This window comes from Colias eurytheme, chromosome 8 (genome assembly GCF_061535395.1).
Source record: "Colias eurytheme isolate Ceu_HAF_F1 chromosome 8, ilColEury1 Martin Lab GWU primary, whole genome shotgun sequence".
Lineage (NCBI taxonomy): Eukaryota > Metazoa > Arthropoda > Insecta > Lepidoptera > Pieridae > Colias > Colias eurytheme.
In genome coordinates, this window is record NC_142987.1 from 2,812,376 (window position 1) to 2,834,181 (window position 21,806).

Consider the following 21,806-nt stretch of genomic DNA (forward strand, 5'->3'; position numbering starts at 1 on the left):
CTTGACAGTGTCATTAAAGAAGTGCTTGACGCTTGTGTCCGGTGTCGACTGTCGTGTCGTCAGACTTCAGACGTGTTTGTGGTGGTTGACTTTCGTTTTGTGTTTATTTTTACTACCCCGTAACAAATACGTTTATGTCACAAGTTTTAGTGTTGTTTTAATCAATTTATTTAAAACGTTTATATTAAAAAATTTTTTTTTCACTTTTAACAAGTTTTATAAACTATGAAAGTGTCCTTCGATACTTTTTTGTGTTTTGAAATAAATTAAAAAATAAAACTGAAATAAACAAATAATGTTGGGGTAAAATATAGTCAACCCTCCTTATTCGACTAAGTGGGGTCCCCCGCCTTCGGTACGGGCAAGTGTGGCAGACAAAGGGTGGTCTCCCTTATCCGGAGGGGAGCTCGGGCCTTGGGCGACGGTCGTTGGTAGGGGAAGGGATTACTATTTCGAGTTCAGTGTTTTCGCCGCAACTTTTTAGCGTCGCGTCGTGACTCGTGTGTGATATAACTTTAGCTCGTGATATACACAGAATACTGAAGTTTGCAAGTGCTTATAAAACTTCTAACAAATTAAAAATGAGTGGAGAAGGTAAATGTTTATAAAAATAGTAATATGTACTACTAAAAAAATATATTTATTTATAAGGAAGATTAATAGATTAAATATTATTTTAAGAAGAAGAAATTCAAAACATGGAAATTATGCTAAAGAGAAGTCTATTATCAAGAAGTAAATTAGCAACAATCAGCAAAGACTTAGATGGAGTAACCCACTATATTTGCATAGAGTGTCATGCTCAGTATGAAGATAAGGAAGAACTAGAAGTGCATCTCTGTACACATTTCAAGGAATACAGATTTTTGTGTGGCATCTGTGGAACTGGGTGAGCACAAACAATATAATAATAAAAATAAATATTTAAAAAATTATGTTACTTAAGTAACAACAAATATATTTTTATATCTAGTTTAAAAAGAAGTATAAAGTAAAAAATTATTGTTCTATGTAGAATCACTTTTATATAATTATTATGTGGTAAAGCCCTCAATTTAAATTTAGAATTGGAATGAACATTTTAATTTTGGAAACATTTTTAGACTGAAGCGTAAAGAACATCTAGATAGGCACATGCAAGGTCACATGGAGCTCAGGCCGCATGTCTGTGATGATTGCGGAAAGGGTTTCAAGAGGAAAGAGCACCTCAATATTCACAAATCAATTCACAAAGGTGAAAAATCACTTCAGTGTTCTATATGTAGTAAACGTAAGTTTCACTTTCTTTCCTCATATTATTCTTAACTTTTTATTATTACTTTTTTTAAACAATTATTATTAGGATTTGTGGAATTTGAGAACATTTATCTAATTTTTATCTCTATTTTCATTAATTAATTTTCTCTAAGTAACTAAATCCTTGCAGATAAATAAAATAAAAATATTGTTAAATTAATGTTTGCATATTGATTTTAATATAATTTTTATAACAAATTCTAAAAAAAATTGTGCTGTTGCTTTTGTTTTTAAATTATAAAAAAATACTGTTTAGGTTTCTATCGCAAGGATCACCTACAAAAACACATACAGACACACAACAAATATTTTGTGGAACAAAACATTATACCGATGAGTGACCAGGAGCTCAGCATCAAGCAAGAAGTAGATGAGGACAGTATGCCCATCATCACCAATGTCAGTGGGAATGTCACAGACAATGATGTCTCTATGGAGGTGAGTAAAATTAAAATTACATTATTTTTATTTTCTATAAATGTTTATAAATATTGTCTAGAAACACGTTTATTTTTACAAAAATTCGCGCCGCATTTCGTAAAAAATTACGCTCTTCACGAAAAAAGTCCATGTCCAAATTAAAACAACTGAGAAATTATAAAATAATATAGAATTTCGTACACACTCAACAGAAACGCAACAATAAAAAGTTTTTATATTATCACTATTTTCGCCGGTTTGCGAACATATTGTTGTACAAACGACATGTTGAACTAGATGGTGCAATCTCTGTAAAATGAAGCGCGCTATCCATACTAAGTAATATTATTTATGCGAAAGTGCTTTTATTTGTCATGCAAAGAGGTAACTGATTTTGTTAGAGATAAATTCAGTGTGAGGGTATCGCGCAAACGAAGTCAACAGCAAATGTGATCGCTTACTATGAAAATCGTAACTACTGTTATTTTGTATTAGGATTTACAGAAATGCCTTCGAGGAGGTTTTGTGTGGTCTTGTGAGGAAATCTTTGTTTGTATGTTTGTTTATTTTTTTATTTGTAATGAATAGGCTCAAAAACTTCCGTATCGATTTTATAAATTATTGCACTATTCTAGAGCTTCATTGTCCACGAGTAACATAAGCTATATTTTATTTTGGAAAAATGGGATTTCGAAAATATTTGGGTTTTTCAAAAAAGTGTAAAAAATCAAACAGAAGATTTACTTATTTCACGTCACTGCCTGAACTAAAGATAGAACCATAAAATGTCCCAAATTCCAACTTTATACACTCTCAAGTATCGATGTAATTTTTAAAATTACGTAAAATTTAAATATGTAAGATGGTAAGTAATTAAACAAAAAAACATTCATACCTACCATATTATGTGGAACTGAACATAAAAAAATCACGGCACATTTAAAGGATCTTATAAAAAAGGCAAAAGAAAAAACACGTGGTATTTTTATTAACGCTTCTGGAGGGTGGAAAAACCCCACCCTGCGTGGGCCTGGGGCAGGTAGAAATTTTTTGCTTTAACATTATCTTCATGTCCCTTCTATGGATCGATGCGAGGCGTATATTTTGACCTAAAATGGAAGGCACGAATGGTTCACTATAACTGATATTTATAATCTTTTATCTGTATTAATTTATTATAAGTAAGGTAATCATGTTTAAAAATTAACATATAACGAAAGATAATAGTATTGGGATTTAAGTTCTAAGAAGTAGATAATATTTGCAAAAAGTATCTTACGCAATATTTGTATAAACAGGCAATGGGCATTATCTGATAAAGCCTAATTAATAGAAAGTAAATTACTGTCTCCTGCTCACATTGGATCTTGTTGAAACTTCAAATATAGGCTTTATTCTATTGCAAATAGATTTCATGTTTCATAGCGTCAACTCGAACTATAATGGGGGTGTGTATCTAATGCTATAAGAATTTGGGTATAATTTCAAACTCCGGTCGTTTAAACCTATATTCTGGTTTGTATTCCAAAACGAGGTGTTCGACCCAAGCACTGTATTCACGACCCTAGGCGTTACAGTGTTTGATACACTAATTAGGCAGTTGTGCTTTTAGTTTACGATGAAGCGTTTCAGCTATAGAATACTGTTTCATATAGGTACTCGTCATTGCCATACCTCAGTAAACCTTTGGCCTAAAGTTTTATAAAAACAAGTTTAAAAAGGTTCGCATTACTTATTGAAGATTAGATGTTAATTTGATAAAGTGGAAGTCATGCAATGCTTCATAGTGAATTGGGTCAAGCTCGCACCAGGGAAGCTACCACACCCTCGCTGAAGATCGGTGTTAAGTGGTAGCATATTAATAGCATGCTATCGCGTTTCGCCTGCAGGGCGAGGGGCTACCGAAAAGGCACATATCCTTACTATTTATGTCCTATAATTCCCGTGGTAGTCGCCATTTCGTAGCTTTGGTAGATCGCGTATCGTACTTTTATAACCCCTTTGATGCGAGACATACTTTAGAGATACGAGTTCATTTCAATCTTGCGAAATATGTCAAAAAAATGTTTTAACAAATGCTGATCGGGAATGTACCGTGGCAAGTTAGGTTACAGTGATGTTAGATAAGTGTATGAGGCACGGCATTTAAAGGTATCTGTCGTAAGGATACGACCTTCTGCCTGTAACCGGGCCAAGGCATTAATGGAGCGAAGTGATTACACATTGAGCGATTTTGAGTCACGATACATAAATACGAAGAGTGCAAGAAAACGAAGAGAAGAAAAAAACGTTTCTTACTTTCCAATCGATAATAATTACATTAATTTCATATTCACATAGTTACTTAGTGTATTTAGGTTTTGAAACATAATTAATTTTTGAAATAACGAAAACAATAACAGAAGGAAGAAAATGTACATTTCTATGCGAGTATTCGAGAAAATTTATCGATTGAAAATTACAGTGTCTATTCGATAAATCAAGTTAGAGACCTAAAGGTACTTACTATACCTCAAAAGAGCAGCTTATGGCAAAGTGATGGTGATTTAAAAATTACCACAACTTTGCCATAATTTTCTTTTCCGCAGGACTTATTGTCAATGTTTAATGACCACGACCGATGCCTTGTGGTCGAGAAATCAAAATCTTTTCTTCCGTTCCTTCGTAGGTCATTGTACAACTCCTACAAAATACAAATACGACTGTATTCACGATCCAACTCGTAACAAGGCTAAATGAACTGAAGCTAACCACTATAACATATACCTCCTTTGTACGGCTTATTATACCTCCCTTCGTATATTATATACTTAGAACATAAACTTTATGTACTGAGCACGCTGAGCAGTGTTACAAGGGTCGAACCCAAAGGGTTTATGGGGGGCGACTCCCCTTCCTACCCCTCTATAAAACGAGGCGGTCAACCGGCTGATTACAAGTGGTCTCCATAATCACTTGTGGTCAACTAGGCAATATAGGTTTGTGTAGGCGCTGAATAAACCACTTGATACAAATTGAACAAAAAACTTATATGTAATTGGAAAATTATGTTAATTCAGTCAAATAAGAAAATTATTAACATTTAAAAATTAATTTAAACAAGAAATGTGAATTAAAACTCCTAGCCCTTTATTTCTTTCTCAAATCGATAGAAGTCATAAATTTTTAATTTTTATACCCAATATATCGTACTGCGAAATCTGCAGTTTTGTATTTTGAAATTCCCTGATAAAGTATAGTGGCGTAGTGAACGTCATGTGAAGCAGCCCCTCCCGTTATATACCGTTAGAGACTAAAATGGGGGAGGGTGGCGCCCTCCCTCCATTTGGTACCCCCCTTTAAGCGCATGACTTCCCGGCAGCGCTCCGCTGAAGTAAAAACTTCTTTATAACATCGTGTTTTTTCTAATACATAATTTATTTCAATACAAGAATCTTATCTTATCAGTTAAAAGGTTAGGTATATTTTTGTCACACAGCTGTACATTCTTGAACATTAATTACTCCCGTATTTACCATTTCCATTTTGTTCTTATAATTTAACCTTTTAACCTTACTATACCTCAAAACAGCAGCTTATTGTTATTAATGTATATAATACAGGCGCTGCAGGGGTGTGTCCCCGTCCGATTAGGGCCCTTCTGGCCTCCTCCACTCAAGCGACAGCTCAAGCCGAGGTTCGTGGTCCCCGTCAAGGGGGGACGCCCTTGTGCATGTCGCTACCAGGGTGAACCTTCAGTTCACCCCCGCGTCCGCGTTAAAATGTAGAAGCCCTTCTGGCTAACATTGAGAGACACCACACAAAAAAAAAAAAGGGGTGTGTCTACCGAAATGTTTAGATTGTCCTGTTCGATACCTGTTTCAATCCAAAGATAATAATATAATAGGACGTAGAAATTTTAAAAGTTCAAATTTCTATGCTATGAATTCAATGTTTTCCGTAGATACCGAATCTTATATAAGGGCGTATTCAGAAAGAAAGCTTGAAACTTATAAGCGCTTATCGGTGCTTGTCATGTTCATATATTTTCCTGTCAGTGCTGGTAACCCGCGCAGGAAAATATATGAACATGACAAGCGCCGATAAGCGCTTATAAGTTTCAAGCTTTCTTTCTGAATACGCCCTTAGTTATTATTATAGGTTGGTTTTAAATACTTTATAAGTTTGTGTGCCAAATCCATTCAACGATCGCTTCAATGACAGTACAACTATTATATTTGTAGGCGCTGTAGTTGCGCTGTAGCCTGTTGATATATCAATAATTGGTCGAAATACAAATAGTAGGGGAGCCCAAGAGGGGATTTTGGAATTTACTCGAGCGCGTCAGATTACTATAAGGGACGGTACCTTAGCTATTCATTAGTACCTCTAGTCAATATGAGCAGTTATGGTTGGTGGGTGCGCTCAGGGGCCCCGCTGGAAAATTTGAATAATCCATAATTTCCTAAGGTTGAGCTCGAATCGTCAGATTAGCGAAATGGGGACTTCTTATATTGTAATTAACCCCCCCATATATTAATCTGACGCGCTCGAATAATATTACTTAAATTTTTTACCCTTTCTTCATAGCGATTAAATCGCCACTTAAATCGTCAGATTAACGTATACTTTTTTTCAGTGACGTCCTGGAGCATGCAAAATATCAATATCTAACGCGCTTGAGTATTTCCAAGCCAATTTTTTTCTTTTTTAAATTAAAAAAAATCAAAAAACCCTTCCCCACCGCTAAAAGTGAAAACATTATAGGACCTTTTTTTCTCGCTATGGTCTAATCTACCAATTCTAATAGGTTCCCGTGACGCTCGAGTAAATCCACATTTAGCATCCTGGGCTCCCCTACTAAAACTTCTCATTCTAACTACTACCTAGAAAATATATAGACATGACATCGCACACCCATCCGAATAAAACGGTAAAGGCAAAACAACAACAACTACGGTTTTAGCATTTTTGTAATCTAGAAGGTCAAATACAACTCCCAAATTTTTATACATGTCTTATGTTATTATATGTATCTTAACGTGGTGATGTATTTATTCAATTATTGTAGTTTATTTTTTCTTCTAAAAACTGTGATATGACAATCAAGAAAACAATGGTATGTTTAGTATCGTGATACGTCTCCGCGTCTTTCCAAACTATACAAGGCCAGCACGCAACGGCGTGAAACTAATCACGTATAGTTTGGAAATAACTTTTTTACAAAGTTCTTCCAATCTATACAACAGCAGTACGCAAATACTCGCGTATACTTTGTAGTGAAGTAAGTAAGAATAGCGCTCCAAAATATACAGCGCCAGTACGCATGCGGACTAATCGTGTATGTTTCGGAGTAAGCGTGCCGTCTTTCCATTGCTCGCGTTTATATATTATATTGTATTGCTGTTTTTAAATCTATTATTACAATGCATGTGTATGTAATGTTGCGTACTGATCGTATATTTTTTGTATCGAGGATGTTTGTGTCTTCGTTCCCGACTAAACTGCACGACTTACAATTGACAATAGTGCTAAAATGTAAGAATCTAATAAGTCCAGAAGAAGACGGTTGCGAGGCGACGGAGTCCCGCTTCGCGGGGCTCCTATTTTTGTGTAGTTAAAAAAACACGAACCTTACCTAACCCATAGTTACCCTTATCTGTTACCTATTTATTTTCCTAAGCTTACCTAATAATATTTTTATTCCATATTTCACTGAATCAATAATAATCAAGAAGAATAAAATTAGATATGTACATTTGTACAAGTCTTTGATTACCTATATATTTATTATTTCGCGCAAGCGTAAGTGGTGTAGTCAGTAGTAGATATATTTAGTTATACTTTGCGTACTGATCGTGTATAGTTTGGAACGAAGCAGCAAGCATCCGCGTTACAAAGTATACACGATCAGTACGCAAAATTCGTGTATATATTGTAATAACAAACTTAAAAACAGCATTACAAAGTATACACGAGCAGTTTCCTATGGTTGCGTTCTGGCTATGTATAGTTTGGAAATACGCTACGTCTCCAGAAAATACTCTTAAACAAATAGAAACGAGTGAACAACCGACGTGTTTTCCTCATACAGACATAAATATCTATACAATAAATGAAAATCTACCTCAGTATTATAATATAGCTAGAACATCAATCATGTACGTTACACCTACAGTCCGAAGGCTACTCGAGCACGGAGATCCTGGGCCTGCCGCTGGACCACCAGCCGACGCTGGACCACGCGAAGAGCGCTCGCCCCTTCGTGTGCGTGATCTGCGGCAAGAGCTACAAGCGGAAGGACCATCTCAAGATACACAGCTGGACGCACATGAAGAAGGAGGTGCAGTGCGCGCAGTGCGGGAAGGGTGAGCTATGGACATTGATATTATGTTTAGTCAAGAAGCTTATATCTAATACACTGGAGATTTCAGTATGAACATTAACTTGTAACAAGAAAATATGACCTAGAATGACGCCTGTATGTTTTTTTATCCCTTTCACACCTAACATGGCAAGTGAGTGTGAAAAGGTTATTTGATTTAAGCTTCTTGTGTTTAGTGATAGTCATTTTTTTCTAGTAAAAACATTTTGTCATTGATGAAAGTTAAATATGGTTTGTCTGTTTCAACATATAAGTGGCTGTAGGTTCAAAACAAGGAAATTTTGATACAAATACGTTTCGAAATATATATTCACATTTCTCTATGTATAGGTACGTGTTTAGTTATTTAAAGCCCCTCCCTTATTTTAAATAACACCTCCAGGGAAATGCTAAAAATGATTGAGTTTTCAGCTTATTTCGGGAAACAAACGAGAGATGCTGTGGAATTTCAATGCTACGATATGTAAATATTTATAGTCGAATTTGAAACCATTAGGCATTAACTTTTATTTCTAAATAAATGTTAAAGATTACTGAATAGTTGAATAATAAGTATATAACATTATCTTATATATGATATCAAAAAAAAAATCTTTAAATAAAAGTAATTTATGTACATACAAATAAAAATAAACTTGCAGGTAAGCTTTTGTGGATTATGTTTGAAAATATAATGTTATATTATGTTCCGCGAAGAGATCCGTTTAGCTTAGCTCTCCTTCCTTACGGCAACTCCCACTCAGAATTTAAAAATATCGATTCAGTAGATAGCGCGTTCTAGTGACGAAAATTGAATCATTTTCATATCATCACAAATTATGCATTTATTTTGAAGAAAAGGAAATTTTAAAAATTTCTAAAATGATTTTAATTATATTTCTTACTAGAGGTCCGCCCCGGCTTCGCCCGTGGTACCTACATATTATTTCGCAATAAAAGGTAGCCTATGTCCTTTCTCGGGTATCAAAATATCTTCATACCAAATTTCATGCAAATTGGTTCAGTAGTTTAGGCGTGATTGAGTAACAGACAGACAGACAGAGTTACTTTCGCATTTATAATATTAGTATGGATTACTTTACAAAAACTTTCATCAAAGTTTGTACTTTTACATATTCGTGTAAAACTTATAGTACATCTACGTATCAAAAAGTCTAAAAACTATCTATAAGTAAGTGTTCTGAAAAAAGCTTGGTGCGAGAAAACCGCTATGTCGTAAAAATAAGCCGGTAAATACAGATGCGCGATGGCTCCGAGTCACTTGGGCTTCGACGAAACCCTTCAAACTTCCCTTTCGATAAAAACGCGGCGCTGTGTCCCCTTTTCCCACCCTTGTGAAGCTTTCTCTATAGAATTGCTTCATTATAAACATCTGTCACGTTGGCCAATGTACAAACCGGTATCCGAACTTGGGTACAAGGTCGCCCCCCACTGGCGTTACTTAACGTCGAATTTGGAAAGTAGCTTGACGGTTTGCCAACGAGTGTTGGCGTTGGCCCAGTGGTGGAACACATTTTTTTTAATGTTTTTGACTCGCCTTGGCTAATTTTGTTCTGATTCGCAAAATTCGAAAATATTGTCTCTAGCCGATGATCGCTTTACGCGGAAAATCGTAATTAGAATCCTATAGAACAACTGTACTTAGTAATGAGTAGTGTTTATTATAGATTAAATTGGTGCGGATTTTATAATATAAAGACTTATCATATTCATTGTGCGACGCTGTGACAAGTTTTATTTGTTTGTACGCGTTGCGATTACGTCATTGGCCAGTGTACTTATTTTGATTGTTTTTAGGGTAACAATTTATAATAAGCAACTTTTAACACTTTAAATAGCAATTAATTATTTTCGTATATTGCTCACATTTAATGCTTTTATGTGAGATGAGAGTGTTAATGGTTTATTGTAGATTTCAGAGTTGTAAGATTGGGTAAATCCTGTTAAATAATACCATAGTGTAGGTAATAATGTTATCTTAAAATATAGAGATCAAATTTTACTTCATATTGTTAAGTCAGTAGCTGCTTTTATGTGCTGATATAGTGCTTCTATGTTAATAATAATAATATAGTTCTGTAGTCTGTTATATATTACAATGTTATATTTTTTCCATACCTACACATGATAATATGAGTCAAGGGACTTTCATTACGATCAATAAAATGGGGGAAGAGAACACGTTACGCGTCACGTGACAAGGTGGGGGACGATCGATTCAGTGAATTATTGAATTATACTAAATTGTACACCTTTATGAATATTTATTCCGACATTGTGCACAATTGAATATGTAGGACTAGGTACTTATCCAAAATAATTTATTACCTTATTACAATTTATTATAGCGGATTTAATGAATGGCTTACGAGATTTTTATGAAGTGTAGTATAGTATACTTTGAAAAAGTCTTCAAGTACCATCGTTTCTTTAGTTTAGCCAAACTATAAATAATATAAGGGGTTAGTTGCGTTATTCAGCGGCGGCTCGCATAGACTTATAAATGTTGGGGTAGCTGTAGTATGGGTCGAAATGGCAAGTTTCTAGAGGATAAGAGGGGCGGGCTCGGCCGCGTCTATTCCAAGAATTCCGAGGGGGAGCGGGCCCCTTGATCCCTCCACCGTGGCGGGCTCGGCTCAATTTTAGGCCGGAACCGTTCCCAAACACGGCGCAGCGGCCACATGCCTTTTAATATTATTTTTATTTTTTTTGTGCTACGATCTAAAACTCATACATTGGTTGCTTATATAATGCATGATTTATGTTGAGTAATTATTTTAACGGAGATGTCATTGAGAAGAAACAAATGATACGGTATTTTTGTTCTTCATATGAATACAAGTAGGTATTAAAGTAAAAAAATAAAATAATTAATATGGTCAATTTGTGAACATGCAAAGCTACATAAATAATTTCCATACCTTTGTTTTAATCAGTAATCTTCTTCTTATATATAAAAATGAATCGCAAAATGTGTTGGTAAGCGCATAACTCGAGAACAGCTCAACCGATTTCGATAATTCTTTTTTTATTATATTCCTTGAAGTACGAGGATGGTTCTTATGTAGAAAACGTAAACATGTACCACGGGCGAAGCCGGGGCGGACCGCTAGTAGGTAATAATAATTTATTATTATTTACGTAATTAGTAGCAACTCTATACAATTCCCATACAAACGCAAAGAACGAGCGATTGTTCTGTATACGAACGCACTAAGGTGCACTTTGCCTTATTTTCTTACGGGAGCAACAGGTGATTGTTATTATTTTCGATGAGCTTGACAATTCCTGGTATCTTTAATTATGGTAATACATGCTTATAATACTATTGTATTTTTTACGCGTTGCGATATAATACATAAATGTGATCAATTAGTTTACCAAAGCTGTTACCTCGCGGTCACCCCCTTTTGTACGATTCCCTTGAAAAGACAACCTCTGATGCAGGTAAAAGACCTTTTATGGAGGGAAAGTAACCAGTTTTTTATGTTAAATTTTTTGGTCCGGGAGCCAGCAGCCGATTTTATGACCAAGTTCCTCTCAAGCGGTAATTAGTAAAATGCATCAAAGTATAGTATTATGAAGCCTCGTGAACGTCAGCTGGAGCTCGGTTGGGGGGAAGAGCGGTTGTAGCCTCCCACGCACGTAGGAAAAAAAATACATTCATTCATTTCCTCTCAGCTAAAAATTTGTCAAATTGTAGCTAACCCAATATCTCAACGAAAAAAAATAATCAGCTGGTTACAACATGGTGTATTAAACGTCAGCTGGTGTCTCGAACATGAAAAAAAAAATATATTTTCCGTGATTTCCTCTCAAACAAAAATTTACCTGATGATAGCTTATATGTAACTGTGGATTAATATATAAGTCCTAGCTGGCTGTATCTTGGTGGAAAAACCGTCAGCTGATACTTTGAAAGTTATTACATAGGAGTAAGACAAAAGCATCTATTGCCAATTTATATGCATCAGCTGACTAGGTTTTCCTCAACTTATTGCTAGCTGATTTTTTTTATTTATCGCATCAGTATATTAACAATCAGCTCACAAATTTTCATCTGAGAGGAAATGACGTATCTTTAATTATTCGACATTGCACTTCAATATAAGAGTTGAGTTGAAATAAACATTCAGTATCAATATTTTTGAAACGAATAAGTATGTAATCAAATAATTTTATATATTTAAATAATTAAATAATCAATAAGAAATAAATGAAGTAGTTACTCGATAAATAATATTTATTAATATATTATAAACTTGATAAACAATGATAATTGATTTGAATTGATTGAATTGATTGCTAATTGATTATTTAATTATTTAAATATGTATATAAAATTATTTGATTGCATACTTATTCGTTTCAAAAATATTGATACTGAATGTTTATTTCAACTCAACTCTTATATTGAAGTGCAATGTCGAATAATTAAAGATACGTCACTGCATTACGAGAGGAAATGAATGAATGTATTTTTTTTCCTACGTGCGTGGGAGGCTACAACCGCTCACCCCCCAACCGAGCGCCAGCTGACGTTCACGAGGCTTTATAATACTATACTCTGATGCTTCTGACGAATTATCTCTTGAGAGGAAATAATGAACCCAATTTGCACCTGGCTCCCTAACCATTTACACAGTTTAAGTTTTAAGAAATTCTCAATTATAGTAATTGGACATAGGAAGACATATAAACTTATTTTGTGTCAACCTTATTACTTTAGGACAAGAATACAAAATTTATATTGAACATTAAGGTATCTTGTGATTGTTAAATATATAATAGTTTGTAAATTGTATGTTTGTAATAAATTTTCGCTACTCAAGCATTCCAAAAAGTGTTGGAGAGATTCGGATTAAATTTACCGCGCGAATAGATACTGGATTCACGCACGGCATATGTTCTTTTGACCTTTTCTGAATGACGTTGTCCGACGAAGCCGAGCCCGGCGCCTAGTGTAAATGAGACCGTATAGTCCTCGATCGCAATTCGCAATATGCGCAACGTATATTTCATTCGTTGCATCGTTCATATTGGGTAGCACATATTTGGCATGATTTTGATATTAGCCTATGCCTGCTTGTTTGTAACCAATAAATATCATCTTTTATTTTCAATTCTTATTCTTCTCAACTTTATTGAATGGGTTATGAATTTCCAAAGAGTAAACTTTCTTCAAACTTCTCAAGTTGTTTTGATAGTACCTACATGATACTAGAGCTTATTTGATTTATTATTCATGTCAAGTTCACATTTAACTTTAAAGACAAACATAATTATGTTAATTGTTCATTAGGCAAGTAATTTATACGCACATTAATAAACCTACAACTATATTATACACTGGCGGCATATGCGTATTTAGCGTAGGTCGATATCTAGGTCAGATTAAGTGGGGGGGAGTGAAGAGGGGGGTCAAGGGGATGGGATACCTGTTTGCAGCTGAACTTGCTGCCTGCCACTTGGCCGAGCCCGACGAGATATGAAATAGCGGTCAAAGGAACGATACCCTTGTCTCTAATGTACCCAATACCCATGCATAACTATAAGGCCGTTTTACAACTTACTTATGATATAATCTTGCCGTTAACTGCGACTTTACATGAGAAGTCTTGTGAGAACAAACTAAGATAAGCTTTCAGTTTATCATTAAGCCCGCAAAGCGCAATCCTTGTAATGTCTCTGCAAAATAAGTATAATAGTTTTTTCTTGCTGTAAAAAATGACTAATACCAACTTATGTATAACGTATACAATAGATAGGACGAATAAAAGTTTTCCCGTATCGCATTATCAGATTATTATCATAATGAATCAATTACTGCAATAGTTTTATAAGAGAGGTTGTAAAAATTAGTAGAAAGGCAAATAATAAACCATAACTATTCTTATATTTAATCACACCCAGCAAGGTTTTCATTAGCATTTTTGCAACCAGAAAGTGTTCCTTCGCTTTCTTTAAACCGTGTTCAGAAAGTGAAGGGATTATTTCGCTGTTTACACGGAGGTTACATTACATCCGACGTGTCGTGTTTGGAGAGCATAACGAGCTCGGTACAAGGCTGGGCTCGTAACAAGTGACGCCAGATCCGAGACCCTCCCACACGTCCCAACCTTAAAAATAATTTAATCTCAAAACCCTCTATAATCTAGCTCCCCCTAGCGACGTTCAACCCTCCATTACCCACCACATTCCCCCTTCGTCCCTGGCCCGCAGGGATCGGCCCTAAAGTAGAGGAGGGGCTAGGGTCGCCAATGTTGTACAATTTAATATTGGGCAGCCAAATATTTTTGTCTGTTTTGTTTTTACTTTTATAGGAACTTACACATTCTAATATCTACTGATTAATTAACGAAGATCACGATACTGACAACGAAATAACGTTTTCTTAACATGATTGATAGGTATTAGTCGATTCAATAGTGTTATAAATGTTAATAACGAAATCTTCATTAACTAGCTTGTTCGGAAATAATAATATTATATTAAACTTAAAAAACTTATTGTGTTAACCCTGAGTGGATCGAAACGTTATCGTGTTCCACAAATTGAAATGTTTTACTGACATTTTCGTTATTTACAAAAATATTTTGCGTTGTAAAAATTTTTTTTGTAATTTTTTTTTTATTAAATATATGTATTGAATAAAGAATACTTCAGTTTCTTATTCAATTCATACATCAATTTACATAGTAGAGCAGGCTCCAAGGAAATGTTCGCTTGCAAAAATAGCGGACCTAAATCTGACTTCTGATATACATATATTGTATAGATCCCTGACATCCTATAGACAGATGTTGCCAACCAGTTTTGTGGTCCCCCTCCCCCCACCCCGGTTATTAAATATGGCATACAAAGAAAAAAATAAAAAATTCCAAAACATGCCGTGTGGGGTATCAAATGAAAGAGCTTATTGAGTAGATCACGAATATATAGCATACTATAACATTTCTGACCCTTTCTCTAAGATTTTTTAGAAAATTTACGAAAATGCTCCATTTTTGAGTTAACTTTAAACCACTATAGATTGAAAACTCATGAATATATTTTTTAATTATTATTTTAAATAATTAACAATAGTCCATTGTTTACGATTCAATAGTTCGTACAGTGAAATAGTTGCATGGGGGAGTGGGGGGAGCATTCAAAGATGGCGAGTATATTTTCAAGTTTATGCCAGAAAAAACAAAAAACAATGGACTATTGTTAATTATTTAAAATAATAATTTAAAAAATATATTCATGAGTTTTCAATCTATAGTGGTAAACCACTATAGATTGAAAACTCATGAATATATTTATTTATAGTTAACTCAAAAATGGAGCATTTTCGTAAATTTTCTAAAAAATCTTAGAGAAAGTGTAAGAAATGTTATAGTATGCTATATATTCGTGATCTACTCAATAAGCTCTTTCATTTGATACCCCATACGGCGTGTTTTGAAAATTTTTATTTTTTTCTTTGTATACCATATTTAATTACCGGGGTGGGGGGAGGGGGACCACAAAACTGGTTGGCAACATCTGTCTAAGCCAATCAATAGTAAAATTACCTCATACGATTACTTTACTGATTTTTATTGCTACGTAAACGTTTTAATATTGCATCCATTACCGGCTCTTCAAAAGAAATGCTCACAATATTAGTTCATTCTGTATATTTCATACTCATCGCTTAATAATTGAATTAAATTTCTTCTACTTTTTTATGGTTATTTACTTATGGTTTCCTGCCAGGTTTCCTGTTTGTAGTATAGAACGTGTGAGGCGCGCATTTTTTGAATTTGTCAAATTATTTTAAAATTTTATTAACTACTGAGATTTCTTATAATTTGCTTGGCGATTCAGTTCATGATGGTTGATCAATATATTATAACCTTATGTTATATATTTATTCATATTTAAATCTAATTGCAGAGTTCCACACGGAGGACCAGATGTTGGTCCACGTCAATCTCGTGCATCTCAAGATACACGAAAATGGCGCGATAGTTAACAACGGGTTATCGCAGCTCAAGTCGCTGCTAGGAGAAGACATCGAGGTGGAACTTTTGGTAAGTTTCGTGTTTAAAAAACTTCTGTGTTTTGATTTATATGCTTCTAATGTATTCAATATAAGGGTCTAAACTCTAAAATAAGGAAGGAAATTTAATGAAACATTCTAGGATTCGATTTAATATTGTGCTGCTGTGCGCAGCAATAATGACGAATCGAATGTCGACGTTTATTTTGTATACCTAATAGTAGTTTAGAGTCAAACGAACTCTTAATTACTATTAAGAGTTCGTTTGACTCTTCTCTATCTATAGTTATTAGTTTATGTTATTTAGTTTCCCCAAACAAACTTTTTACAGGCTTTAAGCAGGCTTTTTACCAAAAATATAGCCTTGGTTAGTCAGGTATACTTAATCAAATTGAAAAGTTGTTCCAAATTTAAAAGAAAATCACAACTTTTTTCGATATTAGTGCAAAGTGATACTACATATTATTATATTGAACTAGCGGTCCGCCCCGGCTTCGCCCGTGGTACCTACATGTTTAAACTATCCTATCTCTCAAGTTGGATCGAACTGCACATGGTGTGCGAATTTTATTATAATCGGTTAAGTGGTTTAGGAGTCCATTGAGGACACGAGATTTATATATATTAACCCCTCAGCTGTCGCGGCGCGCCGCGTCAAAAAGGTGCTGTCTGTCGGAGAAATTCGAGCGGTCGGCGCTGATTTGCCGATTTTTTTCGATATTAAAATTTGTGTTATATAAACTTTAACCTGTGAGACTCTTGTAACCAAACTTTATACTAAATACCTTACTAACTCCCTGGCATGTTTATTTTATTTATTAGAACCATTTCGTGATTTTTTTTGGTTCATGATTCGCAGAGCACGCCCCGCACAGCGACGTCGAAGCGCGCTCCCGACGGGCGCAAGCACGAGTGCCCGATCTGCCGCCGCAGGTTCAAGCGCAAGCAGCACCTCAAGGTGCACGCCAAGGTGCACCTCAACAAGAAGCGCACCTTCTACTGCGGCATCTGCCACGAGGGTATGCAACTTGTCTTTTGTTTCTTGTTCATTTTCCAGTTCAAACTCGGAGGTTTTAACCCATTGAGCCCCAAGCGGCCCGATCGGTCCCAGACACAGTAGATTTTCTATTGTGTCTGTGGTTCCGGGGCCTGAGTTATTAACACACAAAACTTCTTATGTGTACTCCTATTCCCATCGTAATTTTGTTCAATTATGTTCTATTTATAATAAAATAATATTATACGACATTTTTATGTTTTGTTGTAGTTGTGCCATCTGTTGGTTATTTAACAAAAATTGGATTCCACAGGCTTCAACGACAACAGCCAGTTCGAGAATCACAAGTGCCGGCCGAACGACTTGTTCATCAATCCCGAGCATGACAAAGATGACAACGAGTACGAGCAGAACGGCGATTACGAGCAGAACGGCGAGTACGAACAGAACGGCGAGTACGAACAGAACGGCGAGTACGAACAGAACGGCGAGTACGAACAGAACGGCGAGTACGAGCAGAACGGTGAGGTCGAGCAGAACGACGAGTACCAGAACAATGGGGACTATGAGCCAGACCACGAAACTTCCCCCAACGGGGACGCAAGGAAGGAGAACTACCCGCAAGATTTGTTGGAGGTGCGTGTGCGTCTTGATTATTCGTTTTTATTTTGGTTTTTAATAATAATATTGTTTTGGGAACGGTACATATTTTTTAAACGTTATTTAGTTATAATATAGGTTTTTTACATCCAAGTTGTTTTCGAAGTAAAAAACAATTAAAAATATTTATTTTCCTTAACCATTTAACAATTTCATAAATGTTGAATTGTTTTGAGCCAACATAATATTGATTGTGTAGACAGGAAATGTATGGACAATGGGCATATTGTTTCTATTGTGTTTATTAATTTTATTTTTCCTTTAGAAAAGGATTTCCTTTAAAAAATTACGTAATTTCCTAACGAAATACATGTACATATTTCTAGACGGCATCATAATAACTGTAAATGGTATATGGTTCGGTATACAATGTAATGTTTTTGGGGTAGTCTGAAATTATGTTTATAAAAATTACCGCCCATTTTTTGTTATTCTTGTTGGATGTATTCTATTTGTGTTAACAAACTACTTACTATACGTACAACGTTAAGCGAGCAAAAATGTTTATCTTATCTTCTTATATATAAAATTCTCGTGTCACAATGTTAGTCTGCATACTCCTCCGAAACGGGTGGACCGATTCTCATGAAATTTTCTGTGCATATCGGGTAAGTCTGAGAATCGGCCAACATCTATTTTTCATATGTACCACGGGCGAAGCCGGGGCGGACCGCTAGTAATTTATATTATTATTTCTCTGTAAGTGATTCAAATGTAATCTTTTTGAGAAATAAATGTCTTAAACCGTAAACCGTAATGTTGTGTGCAGATAGTGGTAGAGGAGGCCTCGCTGCCGACGCCGCAGCGCGTGTTCGTGTGCAAGTTCTGCGGCAAGCCGTTCCGCCGCAAGGACCACTACAAGATACACCTGCACATACACACCGGCCTCAAGTCCTTCTTCTGTCCCACCTGCGGGAAAGGTAACGCGTTTGTCTTTCAGTTTAAATATTTTTGAAGTGAAAACTTCTTTAGCGGCGTTGAGCACTTTTTCTGTAATGGGTATAAAATCTTAAACTCGCGCCAGGACACGTGACCTGATCGAAAAAGCGTAAGACGTAATATCAAACATGCTCAACGTTAATAATCAAGTTTTCACTTCTGTCGGCACTCCCGGAGTGCAACCCGTCTTTTTTTTGTATTTTTGTTTGTTTGGATGAACTCAAAAACTGCTAAACGAATTTCAAATATTATAAAAAGTGCTGAAGAAACATTTTTGAAGTGAAACTTCTTTATCGGGGTTGGAAAAAAATTTAGTGTAACATTTTTTCGTTACGCGCCATCTTGTTTTTATCCCTACCACGCGTGATTGACGTATTTCTGTAAAGTTGCATATAGTAAATTATTATTTTTTAAATAAGGTCATAAAGAAGTTTCACTTCTTACGTGTGTACACTAGTACACGCACACATTTTTTTATTTATTTTAATTCAGATTTTCATCCAAATAGACTTTTATTAGGTATACCTTAAAGCTATGTTAGTATTATAATTATACAATTAATAACCTTTAATTACAAAATCAATTCAATTATCGAATTAATTGACAATATTATTTTTATTATTTATGTGTGCACTTAATTCTTACGGTTAAAATAAAAATATTTTTTGTACTTTTGATTGCTTGGTGAACTCAAAAACTGCATAACGAATTTCGAATATTATAAAAAGTGGGCTAGATATTATAGATGTGTTGGCTGTATATTTTTTTTCTGTTTACCTGATCAGTGGTTAGGTTTACTTCATAGCAGAACTTTGGATGATAATAAATGCCTTAGTAAACTGGATGGAAAAAAAGGAATTTATTACCTTTCGCGTAACATTGCTATTACGAAAACCGTTGTTACTGAACACAATTTGAATATTACAGGCTTCTACCGCAAGGACCACCTGCAGAAGCACATGATAGTGCACGCGCGGAGCCACATAAAGAAGTCCAAGGGCCGCACCGCGCCCGAATCCCTCACTCCCCCCGCGCCCCGCACTCCCCCCACCCCTCTGGTGCCCCCCTCCCTCGCCCCCGCCCCCTTCCCCGCCCCGCGCCGCCAGCTCCCCGCGCTGCTGCCACTGGCCGCTGCGCCAATCAGCAGGAAGGAGGTGAAACCGGAGATCACCATACATGTGAGTGTTCTCATATCTCATACTAGCCGTGCTCCGCGGTCTTACCCGCAGTGATCCGCTCCTGTTGATCTTAGCTAGATGATATTATATAGCCTATAGCCTTCCTCGATAAATGGGCTATCTAACACCGTAAGAATTTTTCAAATCGGACCAGTAGTTCCCGACATAAGCGCGTTCAATCAAACAAACACACTTCAGCTTTATAATATATCTCATAATGTTATGTTCGCAAAGCGTGTACGCATGCGTGCGTGTGCGCTCTTTAAAAAAGTTGTTAACGAGTGCGAGAACTTGTTGACAACTTTTTTTACTTTTATCAACTGTAACAGACGAGTTCGCGAGCAAGTATGGGAAAGTACTCAACAACACATTCATTCAACTTTGAAATAAGCCCGTTTGAAAATAAACACACATCAACCATGCACGTATCGATTAATTTTAGTATTATATTCATGCTTGATAAATAAAGCAATAGAAATATGTTTTTACAATAATCTATGTGTGAACACGATATGAAGTCATCTACTCGACCGTATTTTAAAGTACAGCATACAGATTATTATAATCCATAGATTATTGATTTCATAATATAACGTTTTTTACCAGCTTAGCGATTTTTTTCTCAGATAATTACATACTACGATCTTTTCTTATTTGTATGTAAATATCAAAATTCGTAACTGCCATAATTAAGGCATAATGCAAATTTTATTAATGTACTAATTTATAATCTATTCCAGGCGCCAAGCAACTCTAAAATCCGAGTCCCGCTACAAATGAAGGTGCCCTACCAAATGGTGATGTCGATGGACAACGGTGAGACCCGCGCCGTCACTGTCGACCCGTCCGCGCAAGTGCTCGGCTTGCCATAGACTATACATTATACAACCATAAACAACGAGGTTTTATTAAAAAAAAATGTATGCGTGTACTAGAGTACACACGTAAGAAGTGAAACTTCTTTATGACCTTAAAAATGTCACGAGTATGGCGTAACGCAAAAATGTCACGCGTACGGCGTAACGCAAAAATGTTACACAAAATTTTTGTCCAACCCCGATGAAGAAGTTTCACTTCAAAAAGTGAAAAAGTTTGTACCAGTGACCATAGAGCAGTGGTAAAGAGAATTGTTTTAAAAAGTGACAGTGACCATAGAGCAGGGCTAAGCCACCGTACCAAAGAGGGGTTTAGAGTACATATAGTGTGTGAGTGAAATGTTGTGTTTAACGCACAAGATTGTAATTTATAGCATAGATTGGAATAAAATGGAAAGTATTTGGCTCATGGTTGGAATGCATGTTGGAATGAAAGTGATGGACTTCAATTTTTTATTGGATGGAATTGAATCAAGATTTTAAAATGTTAATACTCGCGTTGATATTATCAGTCAGACTTCACATCGATTGTGCTTGTGTGTAAAGTAAATAATAGATTAAATAATTTATGAAACATGTTATAGGGTAAGTGAACATATTAATGCTCTTTTAGCACATCATGTTTTAAATTTAAATCTTTAAATTATGTTAGAAGATTTTACTCAGCAGTGTTAATATGTAAAAATAAAGTAATTTTAATGTTATACGTAGTTTTTAAGCGCACTCCCTTGTATTATATGAAATAAATTTTTTAAAGACATTTAAATCGCAGTTTTTTTTTCTCCTATTCATGTGATTGTTACAAATAGTGACACAAAAAATACCAAACAGATTATAAATTTTATTTGATAAAAACCGCGATTTAAATAAATTTTAATATTTTACAAATAGTTAATAGTTTGTCAATAAAGTGATGTTATAAGTGCAGTTATGGATACACACACGATTTTACTAAGTATTTATGAAGTCCGTCTTGCACGACATGAGAAAATCCGTGATATGGGTCCAAACTGATATATTATTATACATATAGATGAATATTTAGATG

General features: G+C 35.3%; 1 protein-coding gene across 1 annotated transcript; it reads left to right on the forward strand.

The window, feature by feature from the left end:
- The first annotated feature begins 47 nt into the window (after window positions 1-47).
- Window positions 48-20,957, forward strand: LOC149906355 (uncharacterized). Its single transcript, XM_090104430.1, has 11 exons — window positions 48-594; window positions 682-889; window positions 1,104-1,270; window positions 1,553-1,734; window positions 7,874-8,063; window positions 16,004-16,140; window positions 16,969-17,128; window positions 17,420-17,742; window positions 18,536-18,686; window positions 19,633-19,883; window positions 20,624-20,957. Exons 1-11 carry the CDS (start codon window positions 582-584, stop codon window positions 20,753-20,755), a joined length of 1,914 nt encoding a protein of 637 aa, XP_089960556.1. The 5' UTR covers window positions 48-581; the 3' UTR covers window positions 20,756-20,957.
- Window positions 20,958-21,806: the final 849 nt, after the last annotated feature.

Excerpts from the sequence above, each read along its gene's own strand:
- LOC149906355 (XM_090104430.1), top strand. Across the intron at positions 16,141-16,968 it reads ACATCGAGGTGGAACTTTTG|AGCACGCCCCGCACAGCGAC; the intron begins GTAAGTTTCGTG and ends CATGATTCGCAG. Across the intron at positions 17,743-18,535 it reads ACCCGCAAGATTTGTTGGAG|ATAGTGGTAGAGGAGGCCTC; the intron begins GTGCGTGTGCGT and ends TGTTGTGTGCAG.